General features: G+C 40.8%; 1 protein-coding gene across 2 annotated transcripts in view; it reads left to right on the top strand.

The window, feature by feature from the left end:
- The window catches only part of DHODH (dihydroorotate dehydrogenase (quinone)), a 234,092-nt gene that overhangs the window by 135,220 nt on the left and 74,607 nt on the right, over positions 1-24,265 (top strand). For both annotated transcript variants that reach the window (XM_053699450.1, XM_053699449.1), the window contains 3 exons: positions 14,266-14,453; positions 14,531-14,644; positions 22,908-23,061. In XM_053699450.1, the coding sequence (XP_053555425.1) occupies positions 14,266-14,453; positions 14,531-14,644; positions 22,908-23,061 (456 nt within the window). The remainder of the gene's footprint in view (positions 1-14,265; positions 14,454-14,530; positions 14,645-22,907; positions 23,062-24,265) is intronic.

Raw genomic sequence — 24,265 nt, 5'->3', positions numbered from 1 at the left:
ATTATCTCAGTCGCCAAACGTTGCATCCGGGCGAATGGTCTCTTCACCCAGAGGTATTTCTTCAGATTGTTCAAATGTGGGAACTTCCAGAAATAGTTCTGATGGCTTCTCATCTAAACAAGAAACTTCCCAGGTATCTGTCCAGATCCCGGGATCCTCAGGCGGAGGCAGTGGATGCATTTTCACTTCCTTGGAAGTATCATCCTGCCTATATCTTTCCGCCTCTAGTTCTTCTTCCAAGAGTAATCTCCAAGATTCTGAAGGAATGCTCGTTTGTTCTGCTGGTAGCTCCGGCATGGCCTCACAGGTTTTGGTATGCGGATCTTGTCCGGATGGCCTCTTGCCAACCGTGGACTCTTCCGTTAAGACCAGACCTTTTGTCTCAAGGTCCTTTTTTCCATCAGGATCTGAAATCCTTAAATTTAAAGGTATGGAGATTGAACGCTTGATTCTTGGTCAAAGAGGTTTCTCTGACTCTGTGATTAATACTATGTTACAGACTCGTACATCTGTATCCAGAGAGATATATTATAGAGTCTGGAAGACTTATATTTCTTGGTGTCTTTCTTATCATTTTTCTTGGCATTCTTTTAGAATACCGAGAATATTACAATTTCTTCAGGATGGTTTAGATAAGGGTTTGTCCGCAAGTTCCTTGAAAGGTCAAATCTCTGCTCTTTCTGTTCTTTTTCACAGAAAGATTGCTATTCTTCCTGATATTCATTGTTTTGTACAAGCTTTGGTTTGTATAAAGCCTGTCATTAAGTCAATTTCTCCTCCTTGGAGTTTGAATTTGGTTCTGGGGGCTCTTCAAGCTCCTCCATTTGAACCTATGCATTCATTGGATATTAATTACTTTCTTGGAAAGTTTTGTTCCTTTTGGCCATCTCTTCTGCCAGAAGAGTTTCTGAATTATCTGCTCTTTCTTATGAGTCTCCTTTTCTGATTCTTCATCAGGATAAGGCGGTGTTGCGAACTTCTTTTGAATTTTACCTAAAGTTGTGAATTCCAACAACATTAGTAGAGAAATTGTGGTTCCTTCATTATGTCCTAATCCTAAGAATTCTAAGGAGAAATCGTTGCATTCTTTGGATGTTGTTAGAGCTTTGAAATATTATGTTGAAGCTACGAAATCTTTCTGTAAGACTTCTAGTCTATTTCTTATCTTTTCCGGTTCTAGGAAAGGCCAGAAAGCTTCTGTCATTTCTTTGGCATCTTGGTTGAAATCTTTAAATCATCTTGCCTATGTTGAGTCGGGTAAAATTCCGCCTCAGAGAATTACAGCTCATTCTACTAGGTCAGTATCTACTTCCTGGGCGTTTAGGAATGAAGCTTCGGTTGACCAGATCTGCAAAGCAGCAACTTGGTCCTCTTTGCATACTTTTACTAAATTCTACCATTTTGATGTATTTTCTTCTTCTGAAGCAGTTTTTGGTAGAAAAGTTCTTCAGGCAGCGGTTTCAGTTTGAATCTTCTGCTTATGTTTTTTGTTAAACTTTATTTTGGGTGTGGATTATTTTCAGCAGGAATTGGCTGTCTTTATTTTATCCCTCCCTCTCTAGTGACTCTTGTGTGGAAAGATCCACATCTTGGGTAGTCATTATCCCATACGTCACTAGCTCATGGACTCTTGTTAATTACATGAAAGAAAACATAATTTATGTAAGAACTTACCTGATAAATTCATTTCTTTCATATTAACAAGAGTCCATGAGGCCCACCCTTTTTTGGGGTGGTTATGATTTTTTTTTGTATAAAGCACAATTATTCCAATTCCTTATTTTATATGCTTCGCACTTTTTTTCTTATCACCCCACTTCTTGGCTATTCGTTAAACTGATTTGTGGGTGTGGTGAGGGGTGTATTTATAGGCATTTTAAGGTTTGGGAAACTTTGCCCCTCCTGGTAGGAATGTATATCCCATACGTCACTAGCTCATGGACTCTTGTTAATATGAAAGAAATGAATTTATCAGGTAAGTTCTTACATAAATTATGTTTTTGCTTGATTAGTAGCTTTTTACTTTTAAGACATGCACTAATGCGTCGCAATAATTTTTTACTTTGAGCGTAGTTAGCACACCAGCGGAAAAAAAGTTTAGCAAGCCACATGTAATCTGGCCCCTGTTGTCTAAACACAGATTGCTTTCCGTCCCCTTTCATAATAAATCACTGTTTGTTTGGATGCTATTATTGCCACAGTGGTTGGGGTATGATAGATTTTCTGCCCAAGATAAAAATAAAATCTAAGGGTAAGCCTAGATCTGCAGGGCACTTTAATTTCCTTAGTCAATCTAAGGCTCAAAAAACTTCTGCCCAGAGTTATGGCTACTCCAAATCTTCCTGGAAGTTCAGCCCTTTTTGATCCAAAACATATAAACAGTCCAAAAAGTCTACTCCAGCCTTCAAGACCGCATTAAGGTGCAGGTCACATGCCAGACCACTTTGGAGAATATAGATTAGTATTTAATAATCTCTTTTGATGATTTTCAGTTAAAAGGAAGCCATCTATATCTATCCCTAAAACTTCTTTAGAAGCTTACTCATCTGGACACTCTCCATCCATTGTGAAATGTGTATATTGTAAATTGACTGATGTATTGCCCCCAGCTCAGCTGTGCATTTCTTGTTTAAATGACATATTGTATTCTAATCAGTCTAATTCTGTTTTTTGCTAAAGTTGTATGTCCTAAAGGAGCTAGTCTTCCTCAAAACAAGAAGTCTTGGGGTAAATGTAAACCTCCTTATTGTTTTCTTTCCTTTTGTAACAAAGAACATAAATGTTCCTCTTCTTCTCAAAAGCCGGCATCCTCCAATAGTTCTTGGTACCCTAGTTCAATCTGCAACAGATCTAAGCAGCCTAAGAAGCCTGCTTCCACTAATAAGTCTGCATGAAGGTGTGGCCCCAGATCCCGATTCTCTGGTAAGGGGCAGACCTCCGCAATCAGGAGATTTGGTTTCAGGATCCCTGGGTTTGAAATATTTTTTGTTTCTCATGGTTACTGTATAGGTTTCAGGGTAAGACCTCCCAGGAAGGTTTTTTGTGTCCCATGTTCCAAAGGCTCCTTTGAACACAATGACTTGTTTCAGTCTGTTTCAGACATAGTATCTATGGGAGTCTTAGAACCAGTTCCATTTCAGGAACAAAGTTTGGGGTTTTATTCAAACCTCTTCAGTGTTCCAATGAAGAAGGAAACTTTCAGGCCTGTCCTGGATTTAAAAGTTCTGAACAAGTTTCTCAGAGTTCCTACTTTCAAAATAGAAACCATTTGGACTATTCTGCCTTTGGTGCAGTAAAGTCAATTAATGTCTACAATAGATTTAGAGGATGCATATCTTCATGTTCTATTCACAAGGATCATTGCCAGTTTCTAATGTTCACTTACCTAGACAAACATTATTAGTTTGTTACTCTTTCATTGGTCTGGCTACTGCTTCCAGGATTCTGGATTCGCTGTTTGCAGTAATAAGGGTCCAGAGTATTTCAGTGTTTCCTTACCTGGATAATATCTTGGTTCCAGCTCCATATTTTCCTTTAGCTGTATCTCACAACCACAGACTCATGTTGTTTCTTCAACAGCATGGTTGGAAAATCCATTTTCCAAATAGTTCTCTTGTCCCTCTATCAAGGGTCACTTTTCAGGGTGTACAGATAGATTTAGTTCCCATGAGAATTTCTTTGACAGAATCAAGGAGGTTGAAGCTGGTGGCCGCTTGTTTACATTTTCGATCTGCTCTGCGCCCTTCAATTGACCTTTTTATGGAGGTTTTAGTCCTTCTAATTGCCGCATCTGATGCTGTTCCATTTGCTGGGTTTCTAAGTAGTCTTTCCCTACATTCAGGGGAGTGAAATTGTCACCTCTTAGCAAAACAGCATCTTGCCGTGGGCTGCCTGAACAGCTCAGTGCAGCGAATGATTAAAACAAATAAAGGAGGTTTCTGCATGAAGTATTTTATGCTTCATGAATGAAAGTCCCCTTTTTTGTTCCAATGGTCACTTTAAGGTTAAGATTTCTGCTCTTTTGGTTCTGTCTCATAAAAATATTGCTAATTGTCTTGATTTTCATTGTTTTTTTACAGGTTTTGGTCAGAATTAAGCCTGTAGTTAAACCAATTTTGCTTCCTTGGATTCTTAACTTGGTTTTAAGGGTTTTGCAGGCTTCTCCATTTGAGCCCATGCATAAATTGGATATCAAATTTTTATCCTGGCAGGTTTTGTTTCTTTTAGCAATTTCTTCTGCTAGAAGAGTTTGAGTTGTCTGCTCTGTCTTGTGATCCTCCTTATCTTATTCTTCATCAGGATAAGGCAGTTTTGAGAACTTAAGGACCAGTAAATACAGTAGATTTGCATAATAAACAAATGTATGATAAAAAGACAATGCTATTGCACTTAGAATAGCAGATTTATTATTCTAAAAAAATTTCAAAGTTATGTCTGTTTCCACTCCCCCATGTCAAGTGACAGCAATCAGCCAATCACAAATGCATATATATATATATATATATATATATATATATATATATATATATATATATATATATATATATATATATATATATATATATTGTGAATTCTTGCACATGCTTAGTAGGAGCTGGTGACGCAAAAAGTGTAAATATAAAAAGACTGTGCACATTTTGTTAATGGAAGTAAATTGGACAGTTCTTTAAAAGTGCATGCTCTATCTGAATCATTAAAGTTGAATTTTGACTTGAGTGTCACACAACATGAGTAGAGGAATTGTAGTTCCCTTTTTTTTTTTTCCTAATCCCAAGAATTCTGCTGAGAGACTTTTCCATAATTTGGATGTTGTCAGAGCATAAAAATATTATTTGCAGGCAACTAAGGTTTGCAGACAAACTTCTAGTTTGTTTGTTCATTCATTCTTTTGGTTCTAGGAAAGGTCAGGACGCTAGCGCTGTTTTTTTGGCTTCATGGCTTAAAGGGACATGAAACCCACATTTTTTTCTTTCATGATTTAGGTAGAACATACACTTTTAAACAACTTTCCAAGTTACTTCTATTATCAAATTTGCTTCATTCTCTTGGTATCATTTGTTGAAGGAGCAGCAATGCACTACTGTTTCCTAACTAAACACATAGGTGAGATAATGACAATCGGTATATAAATATGCAGCCACCAATTAGCAGCTAGAACCTAGTTTATTTGCTGCTCCTGAGCTTACCTAGATAAACCTTTCAGCAAAGGATAACAAGAGAAGGAAGCAAATTAAATAATAGAAGTAAATTGGAAAGTTGTTTGAAATTGTATGTTCTACCTAAATCATGAAAGAAAAATTTGGGGTTTCATGTCCTTTTAAGCTTGTGATTCAGAAGGCTTACTTGGAGGTGGGTCAGTCTCCTCCTAAACGAATTACTGCCCTTTCTACTAGGTCAGTGGCCACATCTTGGGTCTTTAAGAATGAGGCCTCTCTAGATCAGATTTGTCTTCCCTACATACTTTCACAAGCTTTCACCATTTTGATGTCTTTTGCTACTTCTGAAGCAGCCTTTTGGTAGGAAAGTCCTTCCCGCTGTTGTTTCTACTTGAGTTTTTTTCTCAATGCTATTTTTTCTTTCTCTTTTTGCATTTAAAAAATGCTGTATTTAATTATAACTATTTCTTGTGTTGGCAAAAAAAAAAAGTAAAAACAAATAAATAAATGTAAACGTTTTATTAGATGTCTCATGCTGGTCTTGCTTGCATTACTCATGGGCTTCACTGCATGTTTATTAGTTTTCCAGGAGTAATGGATCGTCGACTCTCATTACCTATATGAAAGAAAGCATAATTTATGCTTACCTGATAAATATATTTCTTTCATGATGGTGACAGTCCACAAAGACTCCATCCTGACTTTTTTTTCTGGGGATATCTTTCTCTGTATTTTTTAGCTCCTCTTTTTTTTCCATGATCATTTTTTTGTTCTTTATTTCATTTTGCTGTCTCTTTTTTGCTTGGCTATATACGTCAGACTGGTTATGATAGAGGTGGGAGGGGTTTCATAGGGCACTTGGAGTTTGGGAATCTTTGCCTCCTCCTAGTTGTTAGGAATGCTGTTTCCCAGGAGTAATGGATCGTGGACTCTCACCACCATAAAATAAATAAATTTTTCAGGTAAGCATACATTTAGTTTTTTTTTTACCTATTTTGTATCTCCAAATTTTGGACACATTCCTGAAAATTTCTACTGTCGAGTTGGAGATAATTTGCACTTTATTTTCTTTAGTGCGGGAGGGTCAGTTTATTTCTACCATTGACTTACAAAATGCTTATTTAAATATCCCTATTCACAGGGATTATGTCAAGATTCCTGAGATTTGCTGTTTTTGCTGAGCATTATATTTTGGTCTGGCTCCAGCTCCCAGAGTTTTTACAAAAGTGTTCAGAGCTCTGTTGTCTGTATTTCCTACTCAACAAATCTCTGTAGTTCCTTACTTGGACAATCTTCCATTTCAGGCCCTTTCTTTTCATCTGGCTGTGCCTCACACTCAGATGTTGCTTCAGAGTCATGTTGGAAAATGGAGAGCTCTTTGGAAGATTTAAATCCTCATTACCAGTGTGTCTTTTCTGCAGTGCATAATGGATCCAGCAAATTGAATTTGTCCCTGTCAGGTCAGAGTAAACTGAAGCTGCAACACAGGCCTGTGCCCTTCTGCAGCTGAACCCTTTCCCTTCCTTTGCTTAGTACATGGAAGTTGTGGGTCTCATGGTGGCTGTTTCAGATGCAGTTCCATTTGCCAGATTTCATCTTCGACCCTCCAATTGCATATGCTGTTTGAATAGAATGGGAAGGATTTTTCTTACAGGATCCTGTTAGATCACAAGACAAGTCTCTAAATTGTTGGCAGATTCACCATTCCTTGGTTCAGGGAGCCTCCTTTTTTGGCCACTGTGGGTAGTAATTTCCACAGCTGCCAGCCTGTTAGGTTAGGGTGCTGTCTGGGGTTTATGGAGAGCTCAGGGAGTTTGGTCTCCTAGATAGGCGAGGTTACCCATAAATATTTCTGAAACTCTGTCACGAAAACCTCAGGCTTTAACTAAGAAGGGGTTAATTCTGTGTAGCTTGAACTCAAAACAGTTATTTGTTTTTCAAGAAGAATTGTGTGTTTTCTTTGAAGTGCCAGGAGCCTCCTAAATAGCCCCACCAAGTGTTATTGTGTATGCAGTCATACACTCAAACTCTTAGTTTCAGAAAATACACAGGAAAGGGTTTATGGCTTTGGTTGTCAATAGAATGCATGATGCAAAACAGGGCCTCCATCACAAAAACTGACCAGGTCACTGAAAGGACATTGGTATATTATGTACTTATGTGTGTTAAAACTGTTATAACTGTTATATACCTATGGCATATTTGATATCAAACCGATTCTCCCAATGAAACTAAGAGGTTCTCAATATGTAAATATAGAAATAGTTTCCTAGCAGAAATTATAATGGATTGTATAATTTCAGGCAAGAACTTAGTCTATTGAAGGGCATAAAGACAGGGGGGTTTCTTAGCCCGCCCAGGAGGGTGTGGTCAGGCAACCTAATCTCTGGAAAATGGTATAAGAATCTTATGTTTTTAACAATAAGGTGTTCATTCTACATGGGAGGCTGCTTGCTACAGCGTGAGTGACAACTTTTCTTCTTGCCCATCTCCCTGGGGGCAGACTCATAAGCTAGTTTAGTATTAGGTCTGTTATTTTTCTCCTATTTTATTTTAAAACACTGTTTGCTAAAGTACCAAGTTTTATTAATAATGCATTGTGCATAATATTTTTGGCATAATAAATCATTCTTTTATTAAGTTTGGCCTTTGTCTAATAATTGAACCACATTACTGAAAGAGACTGGAATATTAGAACTGTATAATTTAGGTTATTTTCTGCTAAATTGTATTTAGAGAGTTAATGTGTAAAGTCTGTGTTTTTTTCTTAGGATTTTCCCTTTAATAAATTTTAAGTGGTGGCAGTATTGAAGCTATAGGATTGATAGTTTATTGTTGGTGGCATTAAAAGGGAGTTTTGGGCATTTCTCTTATGTCTAGTACAGACTAGGGAGTGTGGTTAACCCTTGCACCCACTAAACTGAATCACAAGCTTGCCTGGTGTGGCTAGATTGTGACCTATTTGTAACAGTAAAAGGGGCTGATAACCCCTTTCAGTGCCAAATAAGTGTCTGGCGCAGGGTTGGATAACCTTGGTTCATCACAAATTGGTGGGCAGCGGTGTAGATAATTTTTTTATTATTAGATTTTAGTGCGTGTGGATTTGCTAGTGTGAAAATCCCGGTACTAAAAGAAATTGTTTCTTACAATTTCCAAAGGCTAAAACTCAGTGCATTATATAGTCACACATTGCAAACAGTCCCCTTCCCTATTCTCTGTTTTTCTTTTCTATTTTATTTTTGCTATGCAATCATACGAGCAGCAATCTAAAGAGACACTGAGGCTCCTATGCCAGGAACGTGATATTCCAACACGTTCAAAGAACAAAGATTTACTAATACAAGCTCTTGTTGAATATGATAACAGCCAAATCACACCAGTTGAAGTCTCAGGAGAGATGTCTGCAGCTGTGGGCAGTGCTTCATCAGGATCTGGGGATCCATTGGACTGTTATTTGCAAACTGTTCTTAAACATATGGGCTCAGTGGATGCAAGTTTGCGCATGGAACTGATTACAAAATTTTATGAGAGACAGGCTGCTGTGAAAGCAGCTGAGAGACAGGCAGCCGCGGAAGCAGCTGAGAGACAGGCAGCTAGGGAAGCTGAGAGAGGCTCTGGCAGCTGAAAGACAGGCTGCTGAACGACAGGCTGAGAGAGAGTATCAGCTACAGCTTGCACGGTTGGAGAGAGGGATGGTCTCACCTGTTGTTAGTGAACCTAGAGACCCACCTGCTCCCAGAGTGCGTGCAGAGAATTTTCCCACTCTGGAGAAAGATGGAGATGTGGATGTATTCCTGCATAGCTTTGAGAAAGTTTGCAGACAGTTCCAGTTGCCAAGGGAGCAGTGGGCCAAGTACCTTACCCCTGGCCTGAAAGGTCCTGCACTGGAGGCATTTGCTGAACTACCCCCAGAGTTTGATCAGGACTATGATTCCATTAAAGCTGCACTGCAGAGGAGATATAATCTTACTCCTGAGGTGTACAGAAAGAAATTCCATTCTCTGCAGAAAGCTTACTGCAGCTGTTGGGAACTTGATGACAGCCTTTAAACAGTGGGTCAGAGGATTAAAAGTTGTCACTATGGAGGAGCTGGAAGATTTGATTGTGAAGGAGAAATTTATGCAGCTGTACCCTGCCGAAGTTCAATAATGGGTTTTGGATCGGAAGCCCATAACAGCATTGGAAGCTGGCGAGCTGGCTGATTTTTACACAGCCAACAGGTCACCAGGGAATGGGAGAAAATCCTTTTCTAAGGGAGCTGCTGCACGACCCCCCCTTCACAAACCTGCTGTGCCTTTATCTAGTGTGTCTGCTCCCTCTGGGAAAGGAGGGGCGAGTGCTGCATCTGGGCAAGGGGATACCTGCAGATGTTTTGCTTGCAACAAAGTGGGCCACATCAGCTCCATTTGCACAGAGAGGATTAACTTGGAGCAATCAGCTGGAGGGGGTAATCCCTCAGAAGTACCAGCATCTGTTTTGTTTGTTACCTGTCCAGAGGAAAACAACCATGAGAACTTGCAACCTGTGACTGTTGGAGACAAGGTAACCTTGGGGCTGAGGGACACGGGTGCAGAAGTGACTATTGTGCGTCCAAAGCTAGTGAACTCTGAGAACATTATCCCTGGAAAGACTCTAGCAGTTAAAGGGATTGGGGGAATGAAACTTGCAGTGCCTATGGCAAGTGTATATCTTGATTGGGGAGCGGGGAGAGGTTTAAGAAATGGGGGGGTATCTGAAAATATTCCTAATGATGTTTTACTGGGTACTGATTTGGGTAGATTGTTATCTCTTTATGTGCCTGACAATGCTACATGTGACCTAGTGACATTAGTTGCAGACCCTTATGTGGAAAGGGCTGTGTGTAAAAATGCTCAGAGACATTATGACCAGGAGGGAGGACAGAGTACATGTGTTCGCAGGGCTGTGCCTGAACTGGCGGTGTCTGTGCTGAGAGCTAAATCTGTAAGAAGAGAAACTGACTGGGGAGAACGACAGACAGACGGTGTGTATCTTCCTGTACTTAAACCAGCAGTATCAGCAGAATTACAGTTAGCTGTACAGGGTGAGACTGATGGGGGAGAAAGGCAGATAGACTATGTGGGTCTGTCTGTGCCTGAACCAAGTTTAGCTGTACGGGGAGAAACTGTCTGTGAGAGGAGGCAGATGAAGGGTGCGTGTCTGTCTGTGATTGAATCAGTGGATTCCATAGAAGGAGGTGAGATTGACGGGGAGAGAATGACTGGGTGACTGGGCCGCTGGATGATGTGTGCCAGTCTGTGCCAGGGCCAATTCCATTCCCTGTGAGAAGACACAATAGTTGGGATAAATGGCAGAAGGAAGATGTGTGCTTGTCTGCACCAGTGTCAGAAGGATCCCAGATTCTGTGTGAGGATGCAAAGTGGCAGACTGACTGTGAGAGAGAGCAGGGGGGCAAGCTAGCCCACTCTATGACAGAAGCAGCAGAGCCACAGATTTCAGAGTGTGTGGGGGAGGAGGGTACAGGATACTCTTTGAGGGACCCCCAGAGTGAGTGTGAAGGATTGTGGGTGACAGAGACCCCAGTAACCTCAGCTGTGACCTATAAACAGACTGCACAGGCTAGGGGACAGAGACTGACCCAGACTGCAGGCACAGGGTGGGGGAGTACAGAGAAGTGTATTTACACAGCCCCACAGTGCCAGTCAGCAAATACAGTGATAGGCGTGCAGCCTCAAAGTCCCCCAGCAGGCTCAGCAGCTGGGACCCACAGTTAAGAGGAGGGGGGCAGTTAGTCAACCCCCTACCAGCCATAACAGAGTGCAGGAGTACAGGAATTCTACTCCAGTGGGCGGGCAAGATCCCATGGTAGTTAAGCAGCAACTGACAGCACACAATATGTTCAGAGAGCACACCATAGGTAGCAAGACCCTAGGTTTCACAGGCACCTCTGTACAAGGGGATGTTATTCAGGGATAAGATGTAAGCCTTATTGGGGGAGGTACCTGCAAAACCCAGAGATGCCATATTCCCACAAAAACAATTGCAGGATTTTACTGCCAGAGAGGGAGTATATGAGATGGGGCAAAATGTTCTGGTACTAACAACCATGAGGCAGAACCAGCTACAGGCTGCATGGGAGGAGCCCTGTAATATATTAAATCAGTTGGGTAGAGCAACTAGTGTGTCACTTTTAAAAGGAGGGCATCCTGCTGGCAAAACTGCTATGTGCAATTTGTCTGGCAATGGCGTTATCACCGCAAGGGGAAGCTCCCTTTGATACGCATCGGGAATGGCTCGTAACCACCCCCTTTTGCGTCTCTTATTGGGGGAGGTGTCACGAAAACCTCAGGCTTTAACTAAGAAGGTGTTAATTCTGTGTAGCTTGAACTCAAAACAGTTATTTGTTTTTCAAAAAGAATTGTGTGTTTTCTTTGAAGTGCCAGGAGCCTCCTAAATAGCCCCACCAAGTGTTATTGTGTATGCATTGAGTCATAAAGCCACTCAAGCTCTTAGTTTCAGAAAATGCACAGGGAAGGGTTTATGGCTTAGGTTGTCAATAGAATGCATGATGCAAAACAGGGCCTCCATCACAAAAACTGACCATGTCACTGAAAGGACATTGGTATATTATGTACTTATGTGTGTTAAAACTGTTATTACCTTAAATGAAGGTAATTATGACCACCTATGGCATATTTGATATCAAACCGATTCTCCCAATGAAACTAAGAGGTTCTCGATATGTAAATATAGAAATAGTTACCTAGCAGAAATTATAATGGATTGTATAATTTCAGGCAAGAACTTAGTCTATTGAAGGGCATAAAGACAGGGGGGTTTCTTAGCCCGCCCAGGAGGGTGTGGTCAGGCAACCTAATCTCTGGAAAATGGTATAAGAATCTTATGTTTTTAACAATAAGGTGTTCATTCTACATGGGAGGCTGCTTGCTACAGCGTGAGTGACAACTTTTCTTCTTGCCCATCTCCCTGGGGGCAGACTCATAAGCTAGTTTAGTATTAGGTCTGTTATTTTTCTCCTATTTTATTTTAAAACACTGTTTGCTAATGTGTCATGTTATTTGTACCAACTTTTATTAATAATGCATTGTGCATAATATTTTTGGCATAATAAATCATTCTTTTATTAAGTTTGGCCTTTGTCTAATAATTGAACCACGTTACTGAAAGAGACTGGAATATTAGAACTGTATAATTTAGGTTATTTTCTACTAAATTGTATTTAGAGAATTAATGTGTAAAGTCTGTGTTTTTTCTTAGGATTTTCCCTTTAATAAATTTTAAGTGGTGGCAGTATTGGAGCTATAGGATTGATAGTTTATTGTTGGTGGCATTAAAAGGGAGTTCTGGGCATTTCTCTTACGTCTAGTATAGACTAGGGAGTGTGGTTAACCCTTGCACCCACTAAACTGAATCACAAGCTTGCCTGGTGTGGCTAGATTGTGACCTATTGGTGACAGTAAAAGGGGGCTGATAACCCCTTTCTGTGCCAAATAAGTGACTGGCGCAGGGTTGGATAACTTTGGTTCGTCACACTCTATATAACCTTCAGTGCTCTCCAGAGTTGACCCAAGCTCAGAAAGGAATATTTTATGTGATTCCAGTCAGTGTCACAGCAGTGGCCTATGTCAATCATGGAGGAAGTCACAGTTCCTTAGCGATGAGGTAAGTGTCCTGCATCATCAGCTGGGAAGACCTTTCTCAGTCTCCAGTCTCTTCACACAGGAGAATGCTCTCTAAATCAGGAAGTATTGATCAGATTGTGAGATGGGGTCTGCCAGAGATCTTCTGGCCTCATTCTGCCAGGTCTTTGGGTCATTTGACAAGTTAAATGCCCCAGTGGTTTTCTTTTTTTCCAACCTGATTTACATCTTTCCTCAGATTTATAGCCGGAATCAAGAAGGAACAAACTTCAGCAATTCTGATTGTTTGCTGTAGCTTTGAAGGATTTGGCTTGCAGCTCTAGTTGAGGTTTCTTCTAAAAAGGGATCTTCTTTCTCCTATCAAGATTGCAAAACTCTGAGGCTTATTCTAAGAAGAGATCTTCTTTCTCCTATCAAGATTTCAAAACTCTGAATTTGATGGCATGGTGATTGAACGCTTAGAGATTGTTCTGATAAAGTAATTGACACCTAGATTCGGTTTAGGAAACCTGTTAGCAGACATATTTATCATAAGGTCTTGAAAATCTTTTTTTTTTGTGTACTCACAAAGGTTACTGCTCACATTCTTTTAGAATTCTTACATTTCTGCAGGAGGGCCTTATTAAGGGTTGGTCAGCCATTTCTCTGAAGGGTCAGATTTCAGTTTGTTCTCTTTTGTTTGAATAGAAAATAGTTATAATTCCAGATTTTCAGATCTTTGTTCAGGCTCTGATTAAAATTAAACCAGTTATTCATCCAGTTTCTCCTTCTTTGACATTTTGATTAGGGTTTGATGGTTATTTAACCTCCTCCTTTTGGGACAAAGCATGGTGTAAACCTTTTATCCTGGAAAGTTAATTTTCTTATAGCTATTTCTTCGCCTTAAAGCCTTAATTCGTAAGGCATATTTGGTTGTGGGGAAAAAAAAAACATTGAGCGCATTACAGTGCATTTTACTTGAGCAGTTGTTACTTATTTTCATAATTAGATTTCTATTGAGCAGATTTGGTGCTTGGTCTTCTTTTTACACTTTTTGGAAGTTATATCACTTTGATGTGTATGTCTGTATATTTATGCTTACCTTAAATTAATTTCTTTCATGATGGTAATAGTCCATGAGGCCCACCCTTGTACTTGTTTTTGCACTTCTTTTGCCCTGCTTTCTTTCTTGCTGTTCTGTTTTCCTCATCTACTTGGCTACGTGAATGACTGACTGAAGATCATAGGAAGTGGGAGGGATTTAAAGCTCTATTGTGTTGGAGTATCTTTTGCCTCCTCCTAGTGGTCAGGAGGGGAATTCCCACACATGATAACTGATCATCATCATGAAACAATTTATCAGGTAAGCATAAATTTTGTTTTTTCTTCTAGCACAATTTACCATCATCGTTTACCCCTACCTCCTCTTTTTTAATATTTAGTATTTTTAAACTCCCAATTTTTTTCTGTTTCCTTGCAATTCCCTGTAGGAGGAATGCCGCTTGGTATCAATCTGGGAAAGAATAAGACCACTGAGGATGCTGCTGATGATTACATGCAGGGGGTACGAGAGCTTGGACCTCTTGCTGATTACTTGGTTATTAATGTATCCAGTCCTAACACACCTGGATTGCGGGATCTTCAGGGCAGAGAGCAACTTTACAACCTTCTGGACAAGGTGTGACACATTTACATAATGCCTGCTTATGTTTATGTAAGATTGTGAAAGTCCAGGTTAACAGTTGTTCTCCATAGGTAGTGAGAGCTCGGGATGCCTTGTCATGTGAGCAAAAACCTGCTCTACTTGTGAAGATTGCTCCTGATCTGTCTGCACGTGACAAGAAAGACATTGCTAGTGTGTTAATAGAGGTACGGTTATCATATTTACACTTAAAGTTTTGTTAAACTGACTCTTCTGACTGATTATTTAAGGGAGGACTGTGAAAAAACATTGAAATAAACACCATGGTTTAATAGAAACAAGTGTTTAAATATGTGGATTCAAGTAAACTATACTATAATTGCGTTTGTAATGTCCGTCGGCAGTTGCGCACGCATCCTCAATGGAATGTTGGCAGCGCAAGGACAAAAGAATTCACCTGGATTCAGCAAAGTTGCATCCAGGTGAATTTCCGAAAATGGCAGGGTGGTGAAAGAATCCACCGAAGGTGGATCGCTACATCCCGGTGAATGCAGCAAAGGCAAATGGAGCATTACAAAAGCAACACCTAATCGGCCACATTAAAGTATTATTTTAAAGAACGAACCGCCCGCATCAAGTATTAAAAAAAAAAAACACCGCCCACACGAAATATAACAAAAAAAATCCTACACTAAGTATTAACTCCTAAACCGCAAAACTCCCACATCACAATAAACCTATTTACCCTATTAACCCCTAAACCGCAAAACCCCTACATCGCAATAAACCTATTTAACTTATTAACCCTTTAAACCGCCAAAACCATCAATAATAAATAACTATTTAAATACCTACGTACAGTACACTAACCTAACAACCCCTAACCTAACACCCCATTAAATAAACCCAAATTATCTAAACTAATATATTCTAAAGTTGCAAAAAATAAAAAAGGCTAACATTACAGAAAATAAAAAATCAAATACCAAATTTAACAAAATTAAACCTAATCCCTATGAAAATAAAAAAGACCCCCCCAAATAAAAACACCCCCTACTCTAAGAATAAACTACCAGTAGCCCTTAAAAGGGCTTTTTGCAGGGCATTGCCCCAAGATAATTAGCTCTTTTTCAAGAAAATACACAATGCCCCCCCCCTAACAGTAAAATTCCACCACCCACCAAACCCCCCCAAATAAAATAACCTAACACTAAAAACCTAAACTACCCATTGCCCTAAAAAGGACATTTGTTTGGGCATTGCCCTTAACAGGGCATTTAGCTCTTTTTCTGCCCATCCCTAATCTAAATAAAACAAATCCCCCCAAAAAACCCTTAAAAAATCCTAAGTCTAACCCCCAGGTTGGTACTCACGGTTCCTAAAGTCCGTCGGAGAAGGTCCTGTTCCAGGCGGTGAAGTCTTCTTCCAAGCGCAACCTCTTCTTCCAGGAACATCCTGCGCGGAGCGGAGCTGAAGACCGGCGACCACGGAGCCATGGAGCTTGGAGGATCCTCTTCGTACGATCTCCGCCGTACACTGAATAGTGAATTCAAGGTACGCGATTAAAGATGGTGTCCCTTGAATACCTATTGGCTGATTCGATTCTTCGAATTCAAATCAGCCAATAGGACGAAAGCTACTCAAATCCTATTGGCTGTTTAAATTAGCCAATAGGATGAGAGCAAGTGAAATTTCTCTTACTTGGTGTATTCAGTCCACAGATTCATCCTTACTTGTGGGATATTCTCAATCCCTACAGGAAATGGCAAAGAGAGCACACAGCAAAGCTGTCCATATAGCTCCCCTCAGGCTCCGCCCCCCCAGTCATTCTCTTTGCCGCTCTAACAAGTAGCATCTCAACGGGGATGGTAAAGAGTATGTGGTGTTAGATTTGTAGTTTTTATTTCTTCAATCAAGAGTTTGTTATTTTAAAATCGTGCCGGTTTGTACTATTTTTATTTTTAAGCGTTTTTAAACGTTGTCAAACACTTTTTGGGGACTTTTTTACGCCTGGCATATTATAAGACAGCTAATCTGACTCAGAAAGGCCCCATAACTCTGGAGTAGGGAAGGAGGAGGCCTCATTTTCGCGCCTCTATTGCGCAGTTGATTTGCAACACAGCTCCACGCAGCTTCATGTGCAGAGCCTTTAGAGTACAGGAGGACTTCAGGGAGGTTTGATTTACACCTGCAAATAACCCTAAAGGAAGGTAAAGCCACAGCAAAGACTGTGGCATAGTACTATAGTGGGTTAAACCGGGTATTTACTTCATTTTGCTCCGTTTTGGGCATTAAGGGGTTAAACGATTTGAAACCTTGTGTGCAATCATTTCAAGGCATTAGGATCATGTGGTGAAAATTTCATTAAGATCGGATGTTTTTTGATGATTTGGTAAAAAAGTGTGTGCCTTTTTAACATTTAAAGAGACAGTAACGTTTTTTCTAAAAAGTATTTTTTTCAATATTTTAGTGTTGTCTGAGTCTGTCAAACATGTATGAGCCTTCAGATAGACCTTGTTCTCTATGTTCAAAAGCCATGGCAGTACCCCCATTGCATTTATGTTTAAAGTGTGCAAAAACATCTAAGCATTTTAAGGATCATCCAGTGCCAATTAATGATGCTGCCCAAGATGATTCCTTAACGGAGGGTAATGAGGATAGTCCTCCTTCCTCCCCCCATGTGTCTACACCAGTTATGCCTGCGCAAGCGACGCCTAGTACCTCTAGCGCATTGGCCCCTATTACTTTACAGCAACTAGCAGCAGTAATGGATAATTCCCTTGCAGCATTTTTATCCAAACTGCCTGTTTTTCCAAGAAAGCGTGATAGCTCAGTTTTAAATACAGATGATGAGCAATCTGAAGCTTTGGATAATTTATCTGTAGTACCCTCACAAAATTCAGAGGTAGCAGTGAGGGAAGGGCTGTCTGAGGGAGAAACTTCTGACGCAGGAAAAGTTTCTCAGCAGGCAGATTCAGATTCCTTAGCATTTAAATTTAAGCTAGAACACCTCCGCGTCCTGCTTAAGGAGGTTTTAGCTACGCTGGATGACTGTGACCCCATGGTCGTCCCTGAAAAATTGTGTAAAATGGACAGATATTTAGAGGTCCCTGTATACACGGAGGCATTTCCGATCCCAAAGAGGGTGGCGGATATTGTGACTAGGGAGTGGGAGAGACCAGGTGTTCCCTTTGCTCCCCCACCTATATTTAAGAAAATGTTCCCCATAAACGACCCTAGGCGGGACGCGTGGCAGACGGTCCCTAAGGTAGAGGGAGCTGTTTCAACACTTGCTAAGCGTACAACTATACCAATAGAAGACAGTTGTGCTTTTAAAGATCCTATGGATAAAAAATTAGAAGGATTGCTGAAGAAAATTTTTGTTCAACAAGGTTTTCTGCTTCAACTAATTGCCTGCATTATCCCGGTAACTACTGCAGCGGCTTTTTGGTTCGAGGCCCTGGAGGAGTCACTCCAGAGGGAGACTTCATACGATGAGGTCATGGATAGAATTCACGCATTAAAGCTGGCTAATTCTTTTATCACTGATGCCGCTTTCCAATTAGCTAAACTAGCGGCGAAAAACTCAGGTTTTGCCATCGTGGCGCGAAGAGCGCTTTGGCTCAAATCGTGGTCGGCGGATGTGTCGTCCAAAACAAAACTGTTAAATATTCCCTTCAAGGGGAAAACCCTTTTCGGCCCAGAGCTGAAAGAAATTATTTCAGATATCACTGGAGGCAAGGGCCATGCCCTTCCACAAGATAGGCCGTTTAAGGCCAAAAACAAGGCTAATTTTCGCTCCTTTCGCAACTTCAGGAGCGGACCTGCTGCAACCTCTGCTGCCGCAAAGCAAGATAACGCTTCCCAGCCCAAGGCAACCTGGAGACCCTTGCAGGGCTGGAATAAGGGTAAACAGGCCAAGAAGCCTGCTCCTACTACCAAGACAGCATGAAGGGGTAGCCCCCGATCCGGGATCGGATCTAGTAGGGGGCAGACTCTCTCTCTTTGCTCAGGCTTGGGCAAGAGATGTTCCAGATCCCTGGGCATTAGAAATAGTTGCTTAGGGGTACCTTCTAGAATTCAAGGATTCTCCCCCAAGGGGAAGGTTCCACATTTCTCGTTTGTCTTCAGAAAAAACAAAGAAACAGGCGAAAACAAAGAAACAGGAGTGATACACCCAGTTCCGATTGCAGAACAAGGACTGGGCTTTTACTCAAACCTGTTCGTAGTTCCCAAAAAGGAGGGAACTTTCAGGCCAATCCTGGATCTAAAAATTCTAAACAAATTCCTCAGAGTTCTGTCTTTCAAGATGGAAACCATTCGGACAATCTTGCCAATGATCCAGGAAGGTCAATATATGACTACTGTGGATCTAAAGTATGCGTACCTACATATACCTATCCACAAAGATCACCATCAGTTCCTAAGGTTCGCTATTCTGGACAAACATTACCAGTTCGTGGCCCTTCCTTTCGGGTTGGCCACTGCTCCCAGAATTTTCACAAAGGTGCTAGGGTCCCTTCTGGCAGTACTAAGACCGCGGGGCATTGCAGTAGCACCTTACCTAGACGACATACTAATACAGGCGTCATCTTGTCACAAAGCCAAGGCTCATACGGACATCGTTCTGGCCTTTCTAAGGTCTCACGGGTGGAAGGTGAACGTAGAAAAAAGTTCTCTGTCCCCGCTCACAAGGGTTCCCTTTCTGGGAACATTAATAGACTTGGTAGAAATGAAAATCTTTCTGACAGAGGTCAGAAGGTTAAAACTGTTGAATACTTGCCGAGTTCTTCATTCCATTCCTCGGCCTTCCGTGGCTCAGTGCATGGAAGTAATTGGTTTAATGGTTGCGGCGATGGACGTAGTCCCGTTCGCCAGAATCCATCTCAGACCACTACAACTGTGCATGCTCAAACAGTGGAATGGAGATTACGCAGATTTATCTCCTCAAATTCAAATGGCCTAAAAACCAGAGACTCTCTTCTCTGGTGGTTGTCTCAAGATCACCTGTCTCAGGGAATGAGTTTCCGCAGACCGGAGTGGATCATTGTCACGACCGATGCCAGTCTGTTAGGCTGGGGTGCGGTCTGGAACTCCCTGAAGGCTCAGGGACTATGGTCTCGGGAAGAATCTCTTCTCCCGATAAACATTTTGGAGCTGAGAGCGATTTTCAACACGCTCCAGGCGTGGCCTCAACTAGCAGAGGCCAAATTCATCAGATTTCAGTCGGACAACATCACGACTGTAGCGTACATCAATCATCAGGGGGGAACAAAGAGTTCCCTAGCGATGAAGGAAGTATCCAAGATTATCAAATGGGCGGAGGATCACTCCTGCCATCTATCTGCAATTCACATCCCAGGGGTAGACAACTGGGAGGCGGATTTTCTGAGTCGTCAGACTTTCCATCCGGGGGAGTGGGAACTCCATCCGGAGGTTTTTGCTCAGCTGCCCAAGCTATGGGGCATTCCAGAATTGGATCTGATGGCGTCCTGTCAGAACACCAAACTTCCCCTTTACGGATCCAGATCCAGGGATCCCAAGTCGGCGTTGATAGATGCATTAACAGCGCCTTGGTCATTTAATCTAGCTTATGTCTTTCCACCGTTTCCTCTTCTCCCTCGGCTAGTAGCCAGAATCAAACAGGAGAAGGCTTCGGTAATTCTGATAGCGCCTGCGTGGCCACGCAGGACTTGGTATGCAGACCTAGTGGACATGTCATCGGTCCCACCATGGAAACTGCCATCGAGGCAGGATCTTCTAATTCAAGGTCCTTTCAAGCATCCAAATCTAGTTTCTCTGCAACTGACTGCTTGGAGATTGAACGCTTAATTCTAGCTAAGCGTGGTTTCTCTGATTTAGTTATAGACACTCTGATACAGGCCAGGAAGCCTGTCACCAGGAAAATGTACCATAAGATATGGCGGAAATATCTTTGTTGGTGTGAATCCAAGGGTTACTCGTGGAGTAAAGTTAGGATTCCAAGGATATTGTCTTTTCTCCAAGAAGGATTGGAGAAAGGTCTGTCAGCTAGTTCCTTAAAGGGACAGATATTTGCTCTGTCTATCCTGTTACATAAGCGTCTGGCAGCTGTACCAGACGTCCAGGTGTTTGCACAGGCATTAGTTAGAATCAAGCCTGTTTACAAGCCTGTGGCTCCTCCATGGAGTCTAAATTTAGTTCTTTCAGTTCTTCAAGGGGTTCCGTTTGAACCTTTGCATTCCATAGATATCAAGTTATTATCTTGGAATGTTTTGTTTTTAGTAGCCATTTCTTCTGCCCGAAGAGTTTCTGAATTGTCTGCTTTGCAGTGTAATTCACCCTATCTGGTGTTCCATGCAGATAAGGTTGTTTTGCGTACCAAACCTGGTTTTCTTCCTAAAGTTACTTCCTTCTCTGTGTCCTAATCCAGTTTCTAGGAAGGAACGACTTTTACATAATCTTGACGTGGTTCGTGCCTTAAAATTCTATTTAAAGGCAACTAAGGATTTCAGACAAACATCATCCTTGTTTGTTGTCTACTCTGGTAAGAGGAGAGGTCAGAAAGCGACTGCTACCTCTCTTTCCTTCTGGCTGAAAAGCATCATCCTATTGGCTTATGAGACTGCTGGACAGCAGCCTCCTGAACGAATTACAGCTCATTCCACCAGAGCTGTGGCTTCCACATGGGCTTTCAAGAACGAGGCTTCTGTTGAACAGATTTGTAAGGCAGCGACTTGGTCTTCGCTGCATACATTTGCCAAATTTTACAAATTCGATACTTTTGCTTCTTTGGAGGCTATTTTTGGGAGAAAGGTTTTGCAAGCAGTGGTGCCTTTTGTTTAGGTTACCTGACTTGTTCCCTCCCTTCATCCGTGTCCTATTGCTTTGGTATTGGTATCCCACAAGTAAGGATGAATCCGTTGACTGAATACACCAAGTAAGGGAAAACAGAATTTATGCTTACCTGATAAATTACTTTCTCTTACAGGTGTATTCAGTCCACGGCCCGCCCTGATATCTAAGTCAGGTTCAAATTTATTTTACAATAACTACAGTCACCACTGCACCCTATGGTTTCTCCTTTTTCTCCTAACCGTCGGTCGAATAACTGGGGAGGCGGAGCCTGAGGGGAGCTATATGGACAGCTTTGCTGTGTGCTCTCTTTGCCATTTCCTGTAGGGATTGAGAATATCCCACAAGTAAGGATGAATCCGTGGACTGAATACACCTGTAAGAGAAAGTAATTTATCAGGTAAGCATAAATTCTGTTTTTATTGGCTATTCAAATCAGCCAATAGAATTTCACTTGCTCTCATGCTATTGGCTAATTTAAATAGCCAATAGGATTTGAGTAGCTTTCATCCTATTGGCTGATTTGAATTGGAAGAATCAAATCAGCCAATAGTAATTCAAGGGACGCCATCTTTAATCGCGTACCTTGAATTCACTTTTCAGTGTACGGTGGAGATCGTACGAAGAGTATCCTCCACGCTCCGTGGTTGCCGGCGTTCAGCTCCGCGGTCTTCAGCTCCACTCCGCGCAGGATGTTCCTGGAAGAAGAAGAGGTTGCGCTTGGAAGAGGACTTCACCGCCAGGAACAGGACCTTCTCCGCCAAACTTCAGGAACCGTGAGTACCAACCTGGGGGTTAGACATCTTGGGGCAATGCCCTGCAAAAAGCCATTTAAGGGCTACTGGTAGTTTATTCTTAGAGTAGGGGATGTTTTTATTTTGGGGGGTCTTTTTTATTTTCATAGGGATTAGGTTTAATTTTGATAAATTTGGTAATTTTATTTTTTTATTTTCTGTAATGTTAGTTTTTTTTTTTACTTTAGAATGTATTAGTTTAGGTAATATGGGTTTATTTAATGGGGTGTTAGGTTAGGGGTTGTTAGGTTAGGGGTGTTAGGTTAGTGTACTGTACTTAGTTATTTAGTTATTTGCGTTGTGGGTTTTGGCGGTTTAAAGGGTTAATAAGTTAAATAGGTTTATTGCGATGTAGGGGTTTTGCGGTTTAGGGGTTAATAGGGTAAATAGGTTTATTGTGATGTAGGGGTTTTGCGGTTTAGAGGGTTAATAGGGTAAATAGGTTTATTTCAGTGTAGGGGTTTTTGCGGTTTAGGGGTTATGTATATAATGAAATATACTTAAAGTAGATATAATTTAAAGAGAAGAAACTTTGTATTTATTTAGGACAGTAGTTTGTCTAATTAGAGTGTGGCTATCTCTGTAGTTTATTATATAGAAAATATTTTTGATATATTTAAGATAGTAGTCCATTAAAATTATAGTATTGCTACACCTGTAGCTTAAATATTTATATAAAAGAAGAGTTACAAAATAGGTTGTTTCTACATCTGTAGTTTAAAAAATAATTAGACTGCCCTCTGGGCAGGCTTATCGACTAGTTAGGAATAAAATCGTAGTAGATAACAGGTCATGTATGAGAGAATTTAAAACTTTTTGGGATAGCTGATATATATATATATTTTCTATCATGTTTCTTCAGCTTGGGATTGATGGACTGATTGTCACCAACACAACAATCAGTCGTCCCTCAACCTTGCAGGATCCTCAGAGCTGTGAATCTGGTGGGCTCAGTGGAGTTCCCCTTCGTGACCTGTCCACTGAGACTGTCCGTGAGATGTATGCTCTTACAGCAGGTATTTTCACATTACATTTTAAATTAAAGGGATAGTAAACACCAAAAATGTTATTGTTTAAAATGATAGATAATCCCTTTATTTACCATTCCCTAGTTTTGCATAACCAACACTGTTATAGAAATATACCTTTTATCTCTGTAATGACCTTGTATCTAAGCTTCTGCAGACTGCCTCCTTATCTCATATCTTTTGACAGACTCGCATTTCAGGCAATTAGTGCTGACTCTTAAATAACTTCACGTGCATGAGCACAGTGTTATCTATATAAAACACATGAACTAACGCCCTCTAGCTGTGAAAAACTGTCAAATGCATTCAGATGAGAGGCTGTCTCAAGGGCTTAGAAATTAGCATATGAAACTACCTAGGTTTAGCTTTCAACTAAGAATAACAAGAGAACAAGGCAAATTTGATGATAAAAGTAAATTAGAAAGTTGTTTAAAATTACATGCCCTATCTGAATCATGAAAGTTTGATTTGGACTTTACTATACTTTTAATTAGAGCATGTAGTTTTTTTCATCAGATGGTGAGCGTCCATGAGTCATCACATGTGGGAAATTCCACCTCCTATCCACTAAAAGACACCACAACACACCATATCTTAAATCCCTCCCACTTTCCATGATACTCAGTCATTTTCTTTTTTTCTCTTTGTGTGGATCTACTCGTCGTTAAAGCGGATCCTCTAACCAATCTAAGGCCCAGTTCCTCCTTGCAGTAACCTGCCATTAGGAGGGGTAGACAAAGAGTTATCTGCCAGACAGTGAGAAATGTCACAGGCCCCCAGGGTGAAATGTGGCCTCTCCACCAAACTCCTGGTCTACATTAAGATGCTCCTTGTGAATCCAAAGCCTTTCTCAGGTAAAATATGTTTTCCACCAATCCCCTGGTTTGTAGATGCTATTGCTGATCTAAATCCTTGGCATTGTGCTTGTACCGCTGAGGTAAGCCCAGTGAACAAATGTGCTTACATGAACATGTATACATGCATGACATAGTCTGTGGACATATATTTTTGATCAAATGTTATAACTCCTAAACAATATTCAGGATACTTTATTCACATGTTAAAATAGATAACTTCTGATGGGCTTCGGCATATAGCTGCATTCATAGATGCATATCAACAATTTAAACCTTCTATAATACTTGTTACTTCTTAATTTATAAATGTATATTTTTTATTTTATTTTTTCAAA

Source organism: Bombina bombina, chromosome 1, assembly GCF_027579735.1.
Source record: "Bombina bombina isolate aBomBom1 chromosome 1, aBomBom1.pri, whole genome shotgun sequence".
NCBI lineage: Eukaryota > Metazoa > Chordata > Amphibia > Anura > Bombinatoridae > Bombina > Bombina bombina.
The sequence above is the reverse complement of the archived record's forward strand: the minus strand, read 5'-3'. Positions and strand labels throughout refer to the sequence as shown.